The sequence below is a fragment of the Anguilla anguilla genome, chromosome 2 (assembly GCF_013347855.1).
Source record: "Anguilla anguilla isolate fAngAng1 chromosome 2, fAngAng1.pri, whole genome shotgun sequence".
Classification (NCBI taxonomy): Eukaryota; Metazoa; Chordata; class Actinopteri; order Anguilliformes; family Anguillidae; genus Anguilla; species Anguilla anguilla.
In genome coordinates, this window is record NC_049202.1 from 4,663,056 (window position 1) to 4,686,047 (window position 22,992).

The 22,992-nt window shown below is 46.1% G+C and overlaps 1 protein-coding gene across 3 annotated transcripts; it reads left to right on the top strand.

Moving 5' to 3' along the window:
* The first annotated feature begins 627 nt into the window (after positions 1–627).
* Positions 628–22,992, top strand: b3gnt2a (UDP-GlcNAc:betaGal beta-1,3-N-acetylglucosaminyltransferase 2a). 3 transcript variants are annotated; one of them, XM_035406660.1, is made up of 4 exons: positions 628–1,297; positions 1,785–1,889; positions 17,625–17,900; positions 20,585–22,992. In XM_035406660.1, the coding sequence occupies exon 4, from the start codon at positions 20,601–20,603 to the stop codon at positions 21,798–21,800; it is 1,200 nt and encodes a 399-aa protein (XP_035262551.1). In that variant the 5' UTR covers positions 628–1,297; positions 1,785–1,889; positions 17,625–17,900; positions 20,585–20,600; the 3' UTR covers positions 21,801–22,992. The 3 variants fall into 3 exon arrangements, with proteins under 3 accessions (XP_035262551.1, XP_035262550.1, XP_035262552.1); XM_035406659.1 differs by lacking the exon at positions 1,785–1,889; XM_035406661.1 differs by lacking the exons at positions 628–1,297; positions 1,785–1,889 and adding an exon at positions 16,611–17,264.

Below are 22,992 nucleotides of genomic sequence, written 5' to 3' on the forward strand. Positions count from 1 at the left end.
ATTTAAAAAACATTCTTGTCTTGAATTTCCTCAGAATTCACCAGTATAACAAACCATAGATTTCTGACCATAGATAAAAGTCTCAAGTCATTTGGCTTCTTGGTCCCCTTTATTTACTGATTATTTTTAAATTACATTTCTCCAGCAAATATATTTTTTCAAGACACAGTTGAAAAAGTAAATAGCACTTTTGAGGCATCTTAAAACAGTTTACGCTGATTCAGATTATTCTTTTTTGGTTGAATAAGAAATTGCAAGTTAAACTTGTCAGGCAGGTTTTTGGTCTGACGCGTTAAACTTGTTTAAGCATCATACTTTAACTCAGAGTGAAATAATAGAGAGTAATACCCTAAAAAAAGTATTAGTATGTAATCATCACGAGTTTTGGGTGGTCGTGTGAGTCAACCGGAATGATGGGGCGCGGCGAGGAAAATGTGCTGTTATGGTGTTTAAGAGCAAAAAATAAAAATTAAAACGCCACTATAACAATGTTGACATTTTAAAAATGCTTTTAGCCCAACGTAGGTTACATTTTATTACTTAGAACGGCACGAGGGTGTTTCTCACATGACTGAGCGCACACAAGTCCGGATCACCGGCTATAGGCCCCAATATAGCTGCTCGAAATTAACAACTTGACTGATGCGCTCGCGCTTTCGGGAGACGAGATGTGGACGAGAAACCTGCAAGGTAAATCCACCGTTTGCTAGCTCGCGCTCAGTGTCATATCTGCGGTTTTCCCATAGGATCCTGTCACTTTAGAGTAGCCGACGAAGACACTCCTCTCGTTTCATGATTTCCACCAAGCCTTACGCTGCCTTTTATTAAATACAAACCTACGTCACATGATGTAGGGGTAGTTCGTTTTCGTTATCATCGCACCCGGCGACTGGAAATCAGAACTAGCTTTGAGTCACCAACTCACTTCGACTTGACGTGGAGTGGAAATTTCCTAGCTTCTGTGAATCCATGGTTATTTCGATTCACGAAGGGGAAACGGGATGAAACAATGTAGCCCACTAGGAATCGTCTTTGGGACGCGTGTTAATGCGTAGCGATTTGCAGGAATTGTTAAGAAAATGCGTTCGCGAGCTGACAAGGTTTTATCTGTAAGGACGCCGCTGGCGCCACGCAGATAAGTTGACTGCGCCACCAAACGCCGTGTTTGAATCCACACCAAGGCAAAGAAAGACGTAAAAGGATAACTTTTCCCCCCTTCGATTCACCTATTGCTGCTGAAGAATAGAAGAGATGGGCCGAAGGAAGGATTGAACCTGATTTCCAATTCAAGTTGAAGGTACGGCGAAGTCTGTGTTTTTCCATGAACCAAATGGCATCTTGTTTTAAATGATCGGCATGCTGGTTTCGTTTGGTAGTAGGTCCTACTATGCTTAAGCTGTTCTTTATTAGCTGTGATATATATTTAAAAAATCGAACTTGTATACAGCTGCACAGGTCTCCGCCAACTACAGTCCAGACAAATAAATGTTAACACGTGCCACTTGTCTGCGTTTCTAATAGCCACCATTTGTGATATTCTCCGTTCATAGCGAGGTAGCTAACTAAAGTTCGTTATGAAAAAAGGTTGTACACGTGAAGGTTTTTCTGGCAAATACATTTAGAATTTCCCCTTAATGTATTTGTTAATATGGACAGATAGCCTACGATGGAAAGCATTCATGTTAATGATGTTCTTGACCCCAGACTTAACGTTAAAGTGATTTTGTTAACGTGTTTTCGGCGCTTTCGCTGAGTGCATATCCTGTTCGTGCATCTTTTTGAAGCTTGCTCGGCGGACGGTGATGCAGACCGAGTGAAATTGCACCTGCGGAAAAGCGTTACCGTACTGTAGGCTCTCATGCCTGAACAATGATACAGATCTTACTATGGTAAGCTCGTCTGAACGGTAAACAACACGTGCAAACACGTGGATGTGGGTAGGCTAAATTGTGACCGTTGCGAGAGGCTTGCATCGTTTCAACCTACACTAAAGGAAAGCGACTAGCCTACACTAAGAGAAAAAACAAAACGGCGTTTCATTATTAAGTAATGGGCTATATGGGCGTTCGGGTGTCACCAAAAGAAGTGTAACTATTCTAAAAGCAACTAGGTACATGCAACACAGCGGTATAACCGCAAGTCTCTTTTTAACTATGGGTGTAAGAGGTCGCAGTGATTTTATCTGCGTCTGTGACTGTTATATCAGTATATATTGTATCCTGCTACAGGGCCATTTCAAGACTATCCATAAGTTTTCTTTAGGCATATAATTTATGTTTCCATTTCCACATTTGTCCCTACTCCCTGTTATTATGGCCGCGTAAATCCACTCGAGTAAATTATGCATAAATATGGCTTTTTATATTTTCCAATACTTCATCGGTCGAACTGACATTTAAGCCTATGGAAGAGTAGCTATAGCTTGTAATAGTTGTGCGTTTGGAGGGAAATGGTTTCAATTATAGTCATTCTCTGATTTTTTTTTTTTTTTTAAATGTTCGTAACCAGAAAATGTCACTTGTACAGGTACCCTGCTGAAAATTCCAGTTAAGATCAGCTGGGATTCTAAGATGGTTAAAACTGTGTTTTCAACACTTGTAGCTGGCCGTAGCTGGTTTGCAGCTGGTCAAAGCTGGTTTCTACCTGGACGAAACTGTTTAAGCTGGTAGTGTTTACGCTGTTGGTCAGCCTGGTGGACTGGCTGATTATATACACTGGTCGACCAGCGAAAAGTCTCAAAACGCAGCTTAAACCAGCGTGACCAGCATAGGTTTTTTGTATTTTTATTTTTTTAGCTGGAATTTTCATCAGGGTATGCTGTTTCCCCCACCTGTTTCAAAAGGCAACCCCAGCAGCAGAATCTTTCATATTATGCTCAGATCTCACATTCAGGCTGATATGATTGACGTGGAGCAATATTTCTGGTCAAATGTTGCATATTAACCAAGCTGACATTAACCAAGCTGACAATTTTGGGCTCAGGATGGATAAAATGTCAAAATATATATAAGGAAATGGTGTCATAGAACCCAAATGGCTTTTTCCTGTAAACATAAGATGTTGTCTGATTTGTGGTCAGTGTTGTTGTGTATAGGCTTGGTCCCTTGTGTTTAAATGACTTATTGGTCACCATGTTGGTGCTCAAATTCTGGGGACAGTTTTTTATTTATTTATTTATTTATTTATTTATTTTCCCAAGGCACATAGAGTGCATGAAATTCATATTTCATATTTTTGTGCACCTGGTGTTCAGAAAGATTTGCCCACTAGAGGAAACTAGTGGGAAAATCTTTGTTTTTTTGCATGTATTATGTTATAATACATGCAAAAAAATCTATTTATTGCAGAGAAACTTCCTTGTGCATTCAATAAAATGGTCTGTGAATGTTTCTTTGTTACTGCAGAAAACGATTAGCCTAGATACGAAGCGCACGTGAACAGCGGCTGTCTCCTAGTTAATTCAGTCCTGTTTCTTTTCTGTTTAGCCAGCTACTGTGACCAACAAGTCTGGTTACATTTTTAGGGGACACGGCCTGCCTTCTGTACAAAATGTCAACCAAGTGTGTGAGAACCACGGACGGGGCAATGGAGGCTCTGGTATACCATGGTGCTGGCGTACCATGTGGACTCTCCATATGCGCTATACTTTTAGTGTCTCTGGTGTCCTTTTAAACATCATATCGCCAGGTATTCTACCACGTTGCCGACAAAATCGAACCTCCCCAGCAGAAGTCAAACATCTTTACTTCGTGGGGGCTGAGGAGTTTTGATTAAATGCAAAAAAAAAAAAACAAACAAAAAAAAAAAAACAATCCCGTGTGGCAACTTGATTATATAGACGGTGTATTTTTTTGATCAGATTATTCTGCTGAAGTTCTCCACAGCCACAGATGAGATGAAATGCAATAGTATTACCTGAATTAACTAGAGCATAAGTTTGGGATGTGGATCTCAACTGACTTGAAATTGAAACATCCCCCCCCGTCAGGTAAATATCTATAACCGAATTCCGCTGCTCCTTCAGAGTATCCTGTAAGGAACTCGTGTTGTGATGTGTGTACCATGACTCATTCCAAACATCCGTTTTCACTGACGTTTGGCCAAGTGAATGAATAATGACAAGCAATTATCTGTGGTTTATATTTGTGAAGGGGTTGGGCTCTGATTTATGGATATGTATGTCAAATAAAAAAAATGGGATTTATTTCTTCATTTTTGAATACTGACCCAAGTAAAATGTATAATTGATCACACGTGCAAAATTTGTGCGGCTGAAAGTCGGTCTCCTCCTCGGCCTGGTGTTTGGCCTCTGCGATGATTCTAGAATCCTGTGGTTGGGGAATGTCTGGAATGACACTGTCAGTTTAAAGGGAAGCGCGAAATAATTATGTCAGGGACCGTCTAAAAATTCCCCGCCAAAAAGCGTGTGAAATGCATCATAGGAATGACCACTCGTGCAAGAATGAGTATGAGCGTGAAGTTGCTTGCTTTTGGATTTGGCTGCCAGTGTGTGCATTACTGGGGTCATTTAATTTCTTCGGTCACATGGCAGTTGTCCCTTGTAAGGAGTTTTTGTTTCGGTTTTGATGTTTGTAGGTTTCGTCTGACAGGTGGTACTTTTGAGTTTTATGGCCTATATGTAAATACTGTCTCAATATGCTGCGCTACACGGACAATTTTTGCGGCCATAATGTAGTCATTGGACTTGATGGGTAGGATGTATATCGGTATGAAAATTCCTAATTGTTAACTTAGTTGATGCTTAAATAATACTGTGCACAAACGTCATGTACGGCAAGTCGTCTGAGCTAGGAGAAATGCCAAGAACAATCAATCAATCAAATTTTATTTATATAGCGTATTTTACAACAGTTGTCACAATACGCTTTACAGACAGCCCTAGCCTAAACCCCGACAGGAGCAAGCCTAAGGCAACAGTGGCAAGGAAAAAGTCCCTGTGGCAGATGGGGAGAAACCTTGGAAGGAACCAGGCTCAAGGGGGAAACCCATCCTCCTCTGGTCGGCTCAGGGTGCCGACTGGTGACCAGCATGTCAGCCAGTTTATGCAGAAGATATGATAAGTGATGTGGCTCAGATGATGGGTGGGGCCGGGTGGCGGTGATGGGGAACAGCAGGTGGCGGCAGATGTGGGCAGGGTGGAGGCAATGACGAAGGAGGGGCGGGACAAAAGATGATGAATAAGCAAATTTTAGCTGCGGGTCCACAAAGTTGGAGCCTAGGCTGTATTTGCTGTTCCAGTGTTGGGTGGAAGGTTTGTTTTTCATTTTCAGCCTAGGGTTAATTTGTTCCCCCGTTAAGCTAATAAAACACGACCCAGAAGTAAGATAGTATTTCAGTGTATTTGTCTCTCATGCCACATTTCAGTGCATTTTCAGATTTTGGTAATGGAAAATGGTGGACCACCATCACTGGCTGGACAATGTAGCCAAGTCAGTGGTGGAGTGTTTTAGATTATTGTTGGCAAAAAATGCTGCTTGGGCAACTGCACAAGGTTTAATTCGGCTCGATTCAATTTTATTTGTATTGGGAGTTTTACAGAGACGCTGTCACAGAGACGCTTTGCAGAGGGCGCAGAAAGGAAAACTGAGCTAAAAACCAGAGGAGAACTTAGTTTACAGAGGAGGCAAAGATCAAAAGAGCAGACGAGCGGTTGACGTCTGAGTGGTGAACGTTACTGTTTGAGGGGAAAAATGCACTCGAGGGTACCTGTGTATGTTTTCCCTTCACTCACTGTTTGAAAGTCTTACTGTACCACCGTAGGGGGTGTTGGTACTGTTCTCCAATGGCTATTTCAAACGGGACACGTGTCATGCATTTACATTACATTACAGGCATTTAGCAGACGCTCTTATCCAGAGCGACTTTCACAACTTTTTACACAGCATTTACATTGCATCCCTTTATAAAGCTGCATATATACTGAAGCAATGCAGGTTAAGTACCTCCTCAAGGGCACAACAGCAGTGTCCAACCCAGGACTTGAACCTGTGACCTTTAGGTTACAAGACCAGTTCTTTACTGATTATACACTGCTGCCCATTTAGCCCATTGAAGAATAGAATTTTGGAATGTTTTTTTTTTTTTTTTTTTTTTTTTCCCCTCCCCTGAATTCTAAGTCAGTGTTCTAGAACTCCATTGCATTCAGTTGCCAGTTGTGATTGTGATTGTTACATCAGATATCATCACATATTTGTGGCCTGTTGACTGAACTTACAATAGCAACTTGGGGAACACCGCGTTCAATGCCTCAGTGTACATCCTTCGTATTTTGTGTTTTCTTGCAGGACATCTTTTTAGTTGCGTACAAGTGCTTCCCAATTGTATACATTGTTTGCACCCCCCCCCCCCCAGTATATTAGCTAGTAGCAATGCAAATCAGTTTAGTAATACAGCTGATTGTGATTTATGATAACTATGACTCATTGCAAACATTGCAGCTGTACATGGAGACTGCACAGCTCTGCAAGAAAAACAGCAGGACAGAGAGTGCTAATGAACCACTGTCCTTAATTTTGAGTCTCCTCTGCCCCACACTTTTTATTGTTTTTTTAGACTAATCATTGACAACATTGCTATAGATCTTATGAAAAGTGGTACATAACTTTAATGGTACACTTTTTATTTAAGTTTTTGTAAAAGATGACAAAGTGTAGCCTCGTGAAGTGACAGGGGGGTCCTTACGCCCCTAACTCAATTTTTCAGTACAGTACAGCCAGTATTTTCTTTCTCTTCTCTGTTGTCACTTTATCATGGTCAAGTAGACAGACATGGTGTTAAATTACACAGTGCCTCCCCTCTTAAGTCTTGTCGGGTTCAGGTAATGTAAATACAGGCAGTGACATTGCATTGAGGCCTTGTACATGCAGCTTACAAAGAAGTCCACTGTAACCGTGTTGGAACTTATTGAGCTTACGTTTCTTGTACACATATAGATGATCTTGCATGAGCCGCTAACAACTATGTTTGCCAATGCCATAACATGCTGTCAGCCTACAGGTTACTCATTTTTCAGTTAAAGATAAATGGAGAAATTTGGATTTGAGGTCCCCTTGTATTTACTTATGAAATAGAGTGTAGATAACGGCCTGTGTTCTGAGGGGGTGGGGGGTGGGGGTGGGGGGGTAGTGGTGGAGGTGGGGGCTCTTTGTTTGTCATTGACTTTCATTAAGAATTCATGACCTTCAACGTTTGCATTTACTGCTTTGTTAACTGTTGTTAGCCAGCTGCTAGCCAGCTTTTTCTGGAATCATAATTTGATGTTTTTAAGTAGGGGGATGTAAACAACAATTAGAGTTATCTTGTGTTGGGTATTGTGGATAATAGAACCTGCTTAAATGGCTGCTTGTTAAAATATAAATGTTTGGTTTACCCATTTCAAGTTTTAAGTAATGTTCTGTGTTCAGTTCTCTACTTAAAATGTAATACGCTAAAAATAAAACAACTCACACTTTGCCGTTATGAATGCAGCGACTGTTTCTGCATGACACTGAAAATTTTGTAGCCGAGAGCTCCTCAGCTGAGTGTGCGCTCGGAGAAAGAGGAAAACATTTCTGTGCCATTTCTCCAGGTCATTTAAATTTCCCTTTCTTGACAGTACAAACTCCATGTTGACCTGGGCCGTGCATTGACTCACAGGAAGAATCACAAAAGAATAACATGGCTTTTAAACATGGCAGGAACGCATCCAGACTCACTTGATTTTTACTTTATTTTTTTTTTCTCTTGTCAACCAATTTCACGCTCCGTGTACAAGTGCTGCCCCTAAACTCATTCCCGTATTGGCAGGACAAATCTCAGAAAGGAGGGGGGGGGGGGTGTGGTTGGGATATTAAAGTAATTTTGATGGAAAGTGATGGTATAGAAGGGTAAAGAGTGGAGTGCTGAATAGCTGAAAGATGTGCAGCTCTGCAGGGCTCTGGCGCTGTGCATTGCATGCTGGGGGAATTTCTCAGACTGTACCCCCACCCCCATTTCCATTTGGTGTATTGGATAAAACGGGTGAATCGATGAATGAATTAATTGTTGCAATTATGTAGCACTTTTCTGAACGCTCACAGTGCTTTACAGTGATGAGTGGGAACTCACCTCACCCACCGCCAATGTGGAGCACTCACCTGGGTGATGCACGGCGGCCATTTTGCACCAGAACGCCCACCACACATTAGCTAAGGTGGAGAGGGAGATTTTTTAGCCAATTAAAGTGGCGCAGCAAGATCAGGTTCTGCACTAAGGCGATGAAGCAAGTGTAACAGGTTGGCACAATAGACGAAACTAAACCAAATAAACAGCACAAAGGTACTTGCACTGAAAACATAAAAAAAATAAAATAAAAGAAGACTGGAAGAAGAATTTTAGCCTGCATGTATTTCTTTTTATTTTGATGGTTTGAGGGCGAATAACCTTAATCAATCCCAAAGTAATTCTTGGGACTGATTAACATTACTTCTTGCGAAACACAGAACAACAGACATCTTTCCTGTTTACATGTTAAAATATGTATTCTTTGTTAATCCGCCATCTGCTACCAGTTAAGACAGCCGTTGATGGTTAACAGGATCCCTAGGTGTCCATTTGCATCCGCTGTTTGTGGCACTTTGGGTGGAGGTTTTGTGCCTTTGTTTGTGTAAACATGCTGTTTTTTTTGTAATGCAAACGGTCTTCTCTGTGCTGTGACACTGTTGGGGGAATAAAAATGTATTTATTACCAGTGTATGTGCAGTGTATCAAAAGTATTATGTGCTATGGGGAGAGTTGTAGGTCACTGTGGAGTACTGAACAGAACCAACAGGTGTGCTGCCGAAAAATCAGCATTATTGCTAACCTGAACACAGGAATAAAGCACATCAGCTTTACAGCTAGAGCTGCCGTCAACTACAACAACAGTCAGGCATCTTGTAAGTGCTATGATCCGGAATGAGTGACACAAGTGAATTCTAATAGTAGTCAGTAGCCGTTAGAGCTGCTGTAGCCCCAGTTGTAATGCAGTAGGCTTAATAAGTTATCCCGAGATGAGCAATAGGCGCATGTGTCAGATATGTCGGCTACCGCCTCGGTCATTACATTACATTACATTCATTTGGCAGACGCTTTTATCCAAAGCGACGTACAAAAAAAGTGCATTTCATGGTCGTAGACAACTGCTAAACACGGGTTCAGTAAGATCCTTAGTAAGCGATGGCACTCGGCGCAGTGTCCTCCATTCATGTAAAAGCGTGGGCCTGCCTGGTCTAACAGAGGCACAAACCACTCCTCCTGGAAACATCTGTGTCAGACGGGTTGGATTTCCTCCAGTAATATTTTCCCCGTTTAATCCCCTCTGTTTACGGCTCGGTCCGCTTGTATTCAGGTCCATGACCGCCTGTCGGCTACAGTGCGTTCGGTTTCCTTTACTTCGCCTCGCGCTTTAACCTCGCGGAGAGCGTTTCGCGCTCGTGCTTGGATGGCTTAATTCTAAACGAGTTTTAAGAATGCGACACCGGGGAACGTTCGCTGATCCTCGCCGCGGTGACGGTCCGTAGCTGTGATAGCTTCCTTGCTAACCTGTGCGCAACCGCGACTCTAATGGAGTTGCTAAGCAGTAGAATTATGGTCTGTCGTCTGTGTTGTACAGGGACTGGGCTCACCTGCATTGGATATGATGTATAGTTTTAATACGGTTTGACGGTTAGAATAGCCGTGGTCACACCCTCCCTGGAAATCAGTTTTTGCCTGGTCAGTAACATCTCTCTGGGTGACATCTGGCAGAAGATGTACTTGCTGTGCTTGCTTGACATCACACTTTTTTTTGTCCTGATGCTGCAGTCTTATCACTTCACACTAATATGAGGTATTAAAGGTACAGTGACAGAAATATTACTGTGGTGACCACAGACTAATAACCTACCTGCTAAAATGCTGGGAAGGCATTTCATAAGATTTTATTCAGGAGAAAAAAAGATTATTTCTAGAACAATCTTTTTTGTTATAAAATTTATGTATGTCTTCAGATGTAAGTTCGCTCAAATGGGCAACAAAATATTGGAAGTATCTCAGTTTTTTTTAAATTTTATTTTATTGTAGAGAAACAAATTTACCACTTGCTTGTTTTTTCTTTGTAGATGCTGAAGATGCCGTATCACCTATTTTGACTGGTGCTCATTAGTATTGCAGTGGAATATGAAGTCTTTTACTTTAAGCTGAAACATTTAAGAATAGGTAGAAACCTGTTGCTTAAGTTATCATGAGTGCTGAAGTAAGCAGTATTATTTGCTCTGATGGTCATATTCATGTGGTGATGCAGTTTTTTTTTATGGGTTTGATGGTATGAGGTACTGATATGCAGATATTGGCACTGGTTGATCTGACACTGTACTGTATTGAGAACTTTCACCTCCTGCAAAATACACGTTCTCCACCTGTACTGTGCATATGAAGTGCTACACACATCTAGTCAAGAAAAGAGATCATAAATGCATGATTAGAATGTCCTTAACTGAACATTCTAACACTTATGTAACGAAGTCGCCGCGGGCAACCGAAAGCAACTGAAAGTTGAAAGTTTTAGAACGCTGACTTCGAATTCCGAGAAAAACATTTAAAAAAAAAACATACTGCACAAAAAGGGTTTATTTAACCCATTTTAATGCTGGACAGCAAGGGAATTGACATGGAAGTTTTTTCCAGGTCAAGCAAAACCAACTGAAAGTGAAAACTGAACTGCGCAGTCTCTTGGATTTTGCTTGCAGCCTGTAGTATGCTATCGGATAGCGGCTATCTCATTCCGTAGGAGTCCCCCAGAGAAGCTCAGGTAGAACGGCACCGGCTTCCAGTTTGTCTGTGATGGCGTGTGATGGAAGGTGCTCTTTGAGGGAGGAGAAAAAGTGTCATTTGTGTGTCTCCACGTATTAAAATAATTTGGTTCAACAAATTCATGTTTTTTTTTTCTCTTGGGTCCCAGAGGAAGTTTGTCTGCGAAGAACCAAATCATTACGCAGAACAATTCATTTTCACGCTCGTGTGGTGACGGGCAGCTCCTCGCTCGTCTTGCTCTGTGGGGCGGTGGGCGGTCTCCCATTTTGTGCTCTTTGATTCCATGATCCCGTCGGGCGATATAGCTCAGGAGGTAAGAGCGTTTGTCTGGCAGTCGGAGGGTTGCCGGTTCGATCCCCGCCCTGGGCATGTCGAAGTGTCCCTGAGCAGGACACCTAAAACCCCCTAACTGCTCTGGTGAATGAGAGGCATCAATTGTAAAGCGCTTTGGATAAAAGCGCTATATAAATGCAGTCCGTTTACCATTTGCCTTCGACGCCATGGAAATCACTTTGGCAACGGGCCGAGGTGGCGGCGTATGAATGGCGCTCGTGTCAGCGCTTGCTTGCGCAGGTCACTCAGACGGCGGTGACTTTGGCCGTCGTGTTCCCGTTTACGGTGGACCTGAATGGACACGAAGGACGTGATTTGTTCTTCCCTGGCAACGAGCTGACGTGGCTGATTGCCTCACCCTCTCTTGATGCCACAGCAGCTATTAATGTAATGATGAATGATGATATGTCTCCTCCTTGGACGTGACCAGTGTTACTGGCTGGGATTAAAGACAAAACGGTGAATTGCAGTAGGTTCCCAAAATTACAGTGAAAGTTGACGCGTCGACACCGTCAATTGCGGTCGACGATGTCGTCATAACCACCCTCTAAAAAAGTGGTCTTTACTGTTGGGGAGAGATTGCACCTTGTTGGTTGATCTTTGTCATACTTTCGCCAGGCTTCCTCTTCTTGCATGAGGTAACATTTTGTGTTACCTCATGCATTGGTTTCTGAGCTAATTCACATTGAGGTCTATTGGGTTTTGAGAATCCATGTTGAGGTCTATGAGAAGAAAGCATCTGTACTTTGGATTGTTGGCCAGTCTTTTTGCACTGAAGTACATATAAAAAAAAAAATTTAAAAAAATTCACTCTGGTTTTACTTGATCTAGAGGGAAGCCTCCACATGCGTGGCTTGTGGACCTGACTGCCGGGTGGTTGGGTGGAGTCAGGAGTAGCTGGGGGCGTGGCTTGTGGACCTGGCTGCTGTGACAGGTGGGATGGGTGGAGTCAGGAGTAGCTGGGGGCGTGGCTTGTGGACCTGGCTGCTGTGACAGGTGGGATGGGTGGAGTCTGTTTTCTGTCTCAGTGGGCGTGCAGCGTGCCACTTTCTCACCCGCGCGTCTGCCAGCTCCATCTCCTCTGCCCAGCGACGACTGCAGCCGGTGGGTGGCAAAAGTGTGTGTGTGTGCGTGTGTGCATGCATGAGAGAGAGAGAGTGTGTCTGTGTGTGTGCATGTGAGAGAGAGAGTGTGTGTGTGTGTGTGCGTGTGCATGTATGAGAGAGAGAGAGTGTGTCTGTGTGTGTGCATGTGAGAGAGAGAGAGAGAGAGAGTGTGTGTGTGTGTGTGTGTGTGTGCGCGTGTGCATGTATGAGAGAGAGAGAGAGTGTGTGTGTGTGTGTGTGTGTGTGCATGCATGCATGAGAGAGAGCGAGTGTGTCTGTGTGTGTGCATGCATGAGAGAGGGAGCGAGTGTGTCTGTGTGTCTGCGTGCGAGAGAGTGTGTGCGTGCATGAGAGTGTGTGTGTTTAGTGTGTGTGTGTGTGCGTGCGTGCGTGCGTGCATGCACGAGAGAGAGAGAGAGAGAGAGAGTGTGAGCCAGCCCTTGTTGTGCACTGATATCAGCTCTTATCATCAGCTTTGTGTGTGTGTGTATGTGTCAGAGGGAGAGGAACTGAGAGACTGTAGCCTGCTTGGCAGGAGCAGTTTAAAAACATGCCCTGTTCTGACTCCATTTCCACCCGGGACTGAGTGGAGGGCCCAGCGAGCAGCTCTCTCTCTCTCTCTCTATCAGCCTCAGCTGTTGTGATATGGAGTTAGCCCTGCATTAGCTTACACTGCTGTTCAAACTTAACTCTGACCCTAGTCTGTGACACGCTCGTAATTCCTCTGTTCCTTTTCTGTAAAAAAAAAAAATAACTCTTCCTTTTGTGGTCGTAAGTTGCAGTAGAAATGGTGAGACTTGGGTCAGTCGAAAATACAGTAGTGTTTTTTGGGGCTAAACTTTCCTTTGGATTTATGAAGTGAAGAGATGGGCCCTGTTGTAACGGAAGACTGGAAAGCTGAACCCCAGGTCCGGCCACAGGAACGCGTGGACGTTGCACAAAACGTTTAACATACAACGTGCAGTTAACTGAGTCTGTCTGTCTGTGCATGTAAGTTTGCACATGTGTATGCTGCACGTTCCTATGTGTGTGCATGCGTATGTCTGCATGAGAGGGTGATCGTTGTCCCTTGAGTGTGGCACATTGCAAACTGTGCTGGTGGTACGCAGCAGTCTTTGTCTCCTAATAAGAAGGGTAGCTTATCCTCATCAGGTGTGTTGTTAAATTTGGGGCATTTTTGGCAAATCATTTTTGGGGCAGAATTCATTGCAAATCTGGTCAAATTTGGCTCATTCAGTCAGGAAGTGTTTCTCGGTTTCAGTTGTATTGTCTTTACATTGTTGGCACAATCTTCTTTCTTCTTCAAGAAGACTCTTTTTCCCTCTCTCTCTCTCTCTCACACACGCATGGACACACACACACACACACACACACACACACAGACTCTCTCTCTCACACACACACACACACACACACACACACACACACACAGAGTAATTGTGGGAGTAAGTGGAGTTGAAGACCTCTTAGAGTTTCCTGAAGGTTGAGCAGCGAGGCCTTGTGAAGCCTTGACAGGCTGTAATCACCTTTAAGGCTAATTACACTGTCTGAGTACAACCGTCGCCCCCTGCCCATCACATACAGAACCTGGCTGAGCTCCATTCTGGAGACCTTACAAAGCCTGCCAAATTCGAGCCAACGATGGGAAATGGTCTCAATCAGGGGGGAAAACAACAGAGGCTAGCCAATGAGCCATGAATACTTTTGGAATTATTTTAAGGAAGTGTCTGCTCGCTCTATACAGTCACGCTGTACTGTTGGAGAATTTGTTGGGGAATATCTTGTTCTCAAACAAAATGGAGGGATAGAATCTCTATTAATCCCCAAGGGGGGAAAAAAACAGTCCGTGTAATTATCAGTATAAATATATGGTAATTCATGATATGACTAGTGCTTATCGTAAGGTCTCTTGTAAGCAATACATATAGATTGTCAGAAGTCAACCATGACAAATGCTTCACCTCTGGCCTGTAGTTCTGGTAACTACAGCAACCCTTTCGCACGTGGCTGCTCGTGTTGCCGTGGAAACAGCAAAGCTTGGAGACATTTGATCAGTGCCGTCAGGCTTCGGATCGGAAATGGCAACAGCCAGAAATAAGCAAGACGCTCTGTCAGAAATGGCGCATTTGATTTTTTTTTGGGGGGGGGGATGAGGGCTGTTCCTTACTCGATTCATGAATATTTATTTATTTATAAATTTTTCTTGGGGGTTTTGCTTTTTTATTGATGCAGTCATGGGAGGCCAAAAACCCAGGTAATTTACTTTAAGCTCGGCCTGCTGTTCTCTCAAGAAGAGAGGAGATTGGCTTTAATCTGGACTCACCTTTGACTGGAATCCCCCGCTTGCCGCGCTCAAAGTGAGCAGGCCCGTCGTTTCTCTCTGTAAACCCAAATGGCCTTGCGCCGGGCCTGGGGACGTCGTACAGCGGCGACGAAAGGAAATCGCGCCGTGCTTTTCAAAGTGTACTCCCCGAGCCAGATCTGTGAATCATTAACCCCCCCCGAGAATGGGTCCCGTCTCTCGCTGGTTTATTGACTGCACTTTCAATGTCAGCAGTGCCGCTTAGATAAACCTCCTCTCGGTAGTACCCAGCCCCCCCCCCGAGCCCGTGCAGTTAGAGGTACAGAGACATAGAAGCTGCATCTAAAACTGCTTGTGTAACGCGCAGCTGCTTTCACATTCACCTGTTTCCCAGTCACTGATTGCCCTGCCGTCTGAGGACATCTACAGAGAAAAACAGGGTCCAACGGTGCGCCTGGTGTTGCCCGAAAGCTGTATTTTTCTCCTGCAGAGTCATAATTTGTTCTCCGTTCTTTTTAATTAGACGGACGTTTTGAATCTGGAGCAGGCCGGTGCTCCCGGTCCTGTGGTCCTGCGGTTCGCACCTTGGGAAGCCTCTTGAACGCATTCAGGTCGCGGCTTCAGGTCCGATGTCGCAACGCCACCCGGCAGAGTTTAACGTCTCCTTCTGCGCGTTGTTTTATAGCTCCCAGAATGCCGCAGGGGTCAGTCCAAGGTGTCCTGTTCCTCCTTCTCACCGTGACGAGACGTTTTACGGTCTAACACCTTTAAGGCACTCGCCACACGCATTTTCTTTTGCGCTTTTTTTTTTTTTTTCCCCTAAAATGAGAGTGGCCAGAGTGCCCCTCCTTTTTGTATTTTTTCCCCCACTTTATTCCGGCAGTGGGAAGGCAGGGAGAGGTTGAAACAGAGATGGGATCATGGTGCGGGAAGTGCCATGGCAGGGATTCGAACCCGCAGCCGCGTTGGGGGGACTGAGATATGGTTTGGGATTCAAAGGACCCCACAGGCTGCACCATAACATGGATTTCAGTCTGTCAGTCAGTCAGTCAGTCAGTCAGAAGGCTTTTAGATCCAACCATACAGACCCAATGTGGGGGGGAGGTGTGGCTGTGGACTTCGGACTTTGGACTGCGTTCCGACCTTTTAACAGTTAATGGGCAAGACACAGACGTGAAGAAAAATGCGTCTAGATCAGCGTTTCCCAACCGGTGTGCCGTCAGGCGAGGTCAGTCGTGCCGTGCGAAAAATCCTTTAAAAAAAGATTTTAATGTTGGTAATGATGTTTATTTTTTATGGTTTTTGAGAGCGGTGTGCCATGAGATTCTGTAAATTTGGAAAGTGTGCCGCGGAAGGGAGAAGGTTGGGAAACGCTGGTCTAGATGACGAAAGCGCACGTTTTTGCGCTTAGCGTCAGGAGCAAACACAAAATTATTTTTACCCGCAATGCTGCTGCTTTGCTGCAGCCATGCTGTGTTTTGACTGGTGACATAACTGTTTTTCGAGTGTATGCATTTCAACAATAACATCGGAGATTCTCTTCCATTGGCATATTAATTTGGAAATCTTCAAAGGCTATAATGCCAGTGTACACCACTGTGCCCCTCATTGACCAATCAGAATGGAGAGGCTACTAATAAGCTTGCCTCCGGTAAAATGACTAAGTGTGTTACTGATTAAGCGCTCTCTCCACTGTCCAAGTTCTGTGTAATGTTATGAAATGTCTTGCAGTGGTTTTGTCCCTGATCCACCCATATGATAGGCACATTTTTATGTTGTTATGATTGTTCTGCTATGAAAGCATTTACTCTTTTTTTTTGTGCACGTGAAAGTCTTTGAGGACATCTTGTCTTTTTCTGTCTGTGAGCCACATGGCTGAATTTTCGGTTGATTTGTGATATCATGCAGGGGGGGGTTACCAGGATTTTCTTCATGGTGTGGCCAGGGGGGGCAGGGGTCACAGACTCAGTAAGGGGGGGGGGGGGGGGGCGCACTATCAACAACGGTTATATTAGCCAATGCTAAAACGCTATTTTAAGGTATAAAAATATGTGTGGCATCTGGGGGGGGGTGGTTCTCATGATCCTCCTTACTGCTGTGCACCCATATGAACCAGCAACCCGAAAACTTTATGATTTATAAACATTTTGTTTGCATTTGCATATTATAATTTTAAAGAAATTGGTTTTGGTTCTGTGTTTGTGTTGAGGTTCACTGCACTGTTTTTGTTTTCGAGGTTTTTCATTTTTGCTTTTCATCCTTTTTATTTTTTTGTCAGAGAAGACAAAAACTCTGAACTCTGTCCAGCACGCCAAGGGGCTCTTTCTGAGCTTCAAGTAGGCCACGCAGAATAGGCAAGCTGAGCGCTTCATAATGACGCTTGCTTTTGCTGCACATACAAGTGGGTCTTTCACTCGAAAAATCATAACCTGATAACAGAGCATTCATAACCACAGAACATGTGACTGTCATATGGGTGGATTAGGGACAAAATGAACACATACACAAGTGGTCATTCACTAGAAAAATGATAATGTCAGCTTGTGGAAGACTGGATCCCCTGCCCTGACCTCCTCGGCTTGACTTCCCCTTTCTCGTTTAGTTTTTTTTTTGTGGTGCGGAAGCGTCTTCCAGACCAACCTGCAGGTTCTAGTCTCGGTTTGGACACCGCTGCGCGTGATTGGCTGGCCGGAGGTTCTGTGCGTAACGCTCAGGTAATGCTGGAGTGTGGAAGCGGATTGAGCGGGAGGAAAAATGATGCCGTGGTCGGCGTCGAATGTTTTGACTGATGGGCCACGCCTTGTCGGATGAGGGGCCAGTTGGAGCAGCTGTCTGCAGACCCTACGCTCCCCTCCCTGTCCATGAGCTCAGCACTTCTGCAAGGGGTTCTTATGGGGGGGGGTCAGGGTTTTTTCTGGCAGGGGGGACGGGGGGGACGGGGGGGCGGGTTGCGTATAATTAAGGGCCTCGTTACAAATGCTGTGCCCCAACCCTGCACTGTTTTCAGACCCTGTTCTGGGAAACCAGAAGTGCCCAGCTGATGGAGAGCGTTGTGCTTTTGTGTTTGTTTACAGGTCGCTGCCTTCCTGCGCCACCCGCCCTGTCCCCACACCAACCGCCCTGCCCCCACACCAACCGCCCTGCCCCCACACCAACCGCCCTGCCCCCACACCAACCGCCCTGTCCCCACACCAACCGCCGTTCTTCTCCCCTGCAAACCTCACCTGCCCTGCCCCTATCCGCTGAGCAGACCATAACGATGGGGTAAAAGCCAAGTCTGGGACACCGTGGAGGAAGAGCGAGAGCTACAGTCCGTCTTTCAGGAGCTGCAGACTTCAGCTGCCCGGCAGGTAACGTCCTCACCAATTAAATGTGTTGTTAAAGGAAGCCATTTTATACGAAAGGCTTTATCTGTTTTTCGTAGCAAAAAGTCCTTTTACTATGAAAGAATCCTGAAGTATCACAGTCTGTATATAGCGTGTGTTGTCATTATATTTGTAAAGAGATGTTTCTGTTGGGTTTTTGGAATGTAAGTTTTTGCTGTTTTGAGAGCCTCAAGCATTGGCACTGGTGAGCTGCAGTGCATATCTAGAAAACTTTTCAAATCTCAGGGAAACTATCAGGATGGATATACGGTATAGCACTTCGGAAAAGTGGAAATATAGCTTTATTTTATTTTTTGGGTGCACTGCCCCTTTAGATAAACGAAACGTAAAATAGGAGAAAACTAAACAGAGCCATGAAAACTGGATCGGGTCAGATCCTCTTTCCCAGAAGGAAGAAGAAAAACTAAATAAACCGTAGCCTGTTGAAGCCAGTAACAGGCCACTGAGTTTGAGGACTGTTTATACCACGGGTGTCCGGTCTAATCTGAAACAGCTCCGCGTAGGTGCAGGACTTTTGTTTTATCCCAGCGCTACGACACGTGACTCTAACTTTAAACAAGGTCTGGGCTGAAGACAATGAACGATCGGTTAATTCCTTGAATCGTAGTTCGGGGCAAGACAAATACAAAAAAAACCTCTCTTGAAGGAGCTCGCACGGGCCCTGCATCACGCAAACAGGTTCGCACCACGTGCGGCTTCACACGTTATGTGCCTTCCAGGTCTGCTTACAGCCCAGGCCCGAGTAAATATTTGCTTTTTTTTTTTTTTGCACAACAGACCGGTTTTTTCCCACCCCCCTCTCTCGGCTGTGCTGTCGATGTAAACTGAACCTCTTCCTGCTCTTCTTCTAGCCGCTCTCTCGCCGTCCCTGTTCTCTATGTGACCGTGAACGCGTTTGGGGGGCCATACCGGCAAACGGCTCAGCCAATCAGGCGGTCGCGGCTGCCGCACGGTCACGTTCGGTACGACCGCACGCAAAGCTCGGTGCGGTCTGACGAAGGAAGGAGAACCGTGGAAGAGAGCAGGGAACCGAACTGGCGGAACGGTTGTAAGGAACAAACGGGTTCAGCTGGAAGTAGTCATCCTGCTCTGTGTACCGTGACTGGCTCATAACCGCGTGACTAAAAGTTGGTTCAAACCCCCCCCCCCCCCCCCCCCCCCCCCGTCGGATTTGACCATAGTGCCTTGTTTGGTAATGAGGGTGGAAATCATGTTTTCTTAATGTTGCATCAAATCGTTTTTTTTTTTTTGTTTTTTTTTTGGGCTTTTGCAAGTTTTATTTTTTGTGTGTAGGAGTTAGGATATGTGTTTAAGATGTTTTGCTCGCCCTGTCAAGGCCCTTAGCAAACTTCTGAACGGGACAGAGAAAAAGCGAAAAAGCCCTGGAGACTGCTTCACAAAGCCCTGTCCTGTTTACTTGCGGGACGCCCCGTGTTCCTGCTCCGAAATGTAAACTGGAACTCAGTAACACTCATTAACTGCCAGCATTCTGCAAAGGGACTTTTACCTAGTCCTGGGTTCGAGCTGCAGCCAGAGGCTGTGGGCAGGGTCACATAGTCTTAATTCTTGATGTTGATGAAGAAGGAATGGAGAGTTTGTGTGTGTGTGTGTGTGTGTGGGAGAGAGGGAGAGAGGGAGAGAGAGGGAGAGAGAGAGAGAGAGGGAGGGAGAGAGAGAGGGAGAGAGAGAGGGAGAGAGAGAGGGAGGGAGAGAGAGAGGGAGAGAGAGAGGGAGAGAGAGAGGGAGGGAGAGAGAGAGGGAGAGAGAGAGGGAGAGAGAGAGAGAGAGAGAGAGAGAGGGAGAGAGGGAGAGAGGGAGTATGTTTATTCGTGTGTATCTGCATTTGTGTATGCCAGTGTGAGAGAGCGAGAGAGAGAGTGTGTGCGTCTGTGTGTGTGTGTGTGCGTGTGTGTGTGTATGTGTGTGTGTGTGTGTGTACGCTTGTGTGTGTGTGTGCGTGCGTGCGTGTGTGTGTGCGTGCGCACTTGCGTGTTTAGCTCTGCGGTGTCGCACACTGGCCAGTAATCCGTGTCAGGAGTGGGACGGGAATTGGGAGCGTGTGCCGCGCGTTTTCGCCTCTTCCTAGAAAGGAAGTAATAAAAAGAGGATCAGGAAAATTGAGCAGGCTTCTGAGCAGAGCGGAGATCAGGGAGGCCGGTGTGCGAGTGGCCTGGCCTCCGCGGTTCAGAAACAGCCAGCATGTGCTGTTTTCGTAGCGCTCTCTGTTTTTTTCTGTGACACGTGATACAGGTCTGCTGTACATACAGCAGTCATGGAAGAACCCTACAGGAGAACAGGACCGTACGTCTGTATGCACAACGTACCACACATTGGTGTGTGTGTGTGTGTGTGTGTGTGAGGGTGTCTGAGAAAATGTGAATTGTGCAAATAAAATGCACGTACCCACATACGTAGAACAGCAACATGCAGAGACGTGAATCATCTCCCAGTATGCATGCTTGTTAGAAACGTTAATGGTATAATTTTGGACTCCCTCATTGAATGCCTAATGAAGGGTTCCTCAACCTAATGATCTGTGGACACTGAGGGCCCTCTGGCTATTTTTGCATGCGCAACCATCCCCCCCCCACCTGAGAAGGCTTTTTTTATTGCCCTTCGTTTCATTGGTTGTTTTGTGTTCCCGGCAGGTGAAAGGAGGAGAAGATGGTTGTGTCGTGTCGGAAGATGAGGGTGCTGGGGGTGATGATGATGGTCAACTTCTTCATCTTCATCCTGGTGGAGGTGTCGCGGATCGCCGGGCAGGGCAAGGGCGCCAGCGGCAAGCTGCGGGTGCCCACCAAGCCCTTCTGGAAGCGGCCGGTGGCCAGCGAGGCCTACTGGAACCGCGAGCAGCAGAAGCTGGACCACCTGCACAACCCCATCCTGGCCTCGGCGAACGGCTCCGGCCCCGAGCTGCCGGACTGGCTCAACGACACCGTGCGCGGCGAGTCCTGCGAGCCGGACCTGGCCGTCACCACCCGGGTGAAGGACTACAACTCCCTGCCCGACCGCTTCAAGGACTTCCTGCTGTACATGCGGTGCCGGACCTACCGCATGGCGGTGGACCAGCCCCACGTGTGCCGGGACAGGCCCTACTTGCTGCTGGCCGTCAAGTCCCTGTCCCCGCACTTCGACCGCAGGCAGGCCATCCGGGAGTCCTGGGGACGGGCCGGGCGGCTGGCCAACCGCACGGTGGCCACCGTCTTCCTGCTGGGCAACGCCACGGCGGCGGACCACTTCCCCGACCTGTCGGAGATGCTGCGGTACGAGGCAGCCATGCACCGGGACATCCTGCAGTGGGACTACCGGGACTCCTTCTTCAACCTGACCATCAAGGAGGTGCTCTTCCTGGACTGGGTGCACCTGCGCTGCCCCGGGGCCAGCTTCGTCTTCAAGGGCGACGACGACGTCTTCGTCAACACCCGCCGCATCCTGGACTTCCTGCAGGGCCTGTCGCCCGGCAAGGCCCGGGACCTGTTCGTGGGCGACGTCATCACCCACGCCGGCCCCCACCGGGACAAGAAGCTCAAGTACTTCATCCCCGAGAGCCTGTTCGTGGGCCCGTACCCGCCCTACGCCGGCGGCGGCGGCTTCCTGTACTCGGGCGACCTGGCGCTCCGCCTGCAGGCCGTCTCCCACAAGGTGGCGCTCTACCCCATCGACGACGTCTACACGGGCATGTGCCTGAAGAAGCTGGGCCTGGTGCCGGAGAGGCACAAGGGCTTCAGGACCTTCGACATCGAGGAGAAGTACAGGAACAATCCCTGCGCCTACAAGAGCCTGATGCTGGTGCACAGCAGGACTCCTCAGGACATGATCAAAATCTGGACCTGGCTCAGCGACCCCGCGCTCAGCTGTCAGTAACGGAGATAGTTTTTTTTTTTTGTTCCACAGAACCTAAGATGCGTGACTTCTGTCTTGTGGGAGTCTCAACCCTCCTGTAAGTCCCGTGCGAAGTGCCGCGTCCGTCCCCTTGTGTTAAAAGCACTTTCGGTCGTCGCCGTGAACTTTTTTTCGGATGTTGCTGGGATGATGCTGTCCGTTATTCTGACCCCACCCGCCCCCCCCCCCCCCCCCCCCCAAACTAGTGAACTGAAGATTCACTTGATGAGTGGGGCCCTCTCAAAACAGTGAACATATCTTTGGTGTTAAGCCAGCACAGGTCTTTGTCTCCGTGTTCATTTTCACTTTTCACTTTTTTCATTGTGAGAAAGATGATGGCAGCTGACTTATCCCTCATCTTACCGTTATTGTTGTTGTTGTTGTTATTATTATTATTATTACTGCAATTATCACTGTTGTACACACAAAGGCTGAGCTATTCATCATAAAGGCTGAGAGAACAGGTGCTGTGATACTGTTGTTTTGTCATAGAATAATGAGTGTTCCTGTGATGTTTCATGTGTAAAACGGAGAGCCTCATCCGGTCCTCCAACCCTTTATACTTGACATTTTAAGACAAACTATTTATGAAAATATGTATATTATTGAGAGACGATGACACAATTTATTATTTTTTTTAAACCACCGGTTTTTTTTTTACATACAGAGAAGTATTGCACAGATAAATATTAATATTGTTAATATTTAAGAATAGATTTCCTTTTTTTAAATTATTCTTTTCGTCTGGAGAGCTTTTCATTCAGGCACATGTTGAAGCCCCAGATTTGGAGTTGAGCTTTGCACTTTGTTATTGACTGACGGTCTGCTGTGTTCCCGGACACTCTCTGTTGACCTCTGACCTCTGACCTCTGAGCCGTTTGGGGAAAACATGGAGAAATCGCGCGACCTTGGAAATCTGTTCAAAAGTTGATAGCTGTTGGCCAGAGTGTAGGGATGGTCATGTGTTGTAAATTCCTTATGAACGCCCCTCAGAGATCGAATTGGCCACGACTGGTAAGGGTTAAACCTGAGTGAGATTAACTTTTGCACCACCGTAGCGCCTCCACCTGGTTGTTGAAGGTAATATTGGGTGAGCTCTCTGGCAACCTAGTGCCGCAGTGCCATTCCTGGAAATCGTTAGCTAATGGTGCTGCACGAGAGGGGGGGGGGGGGG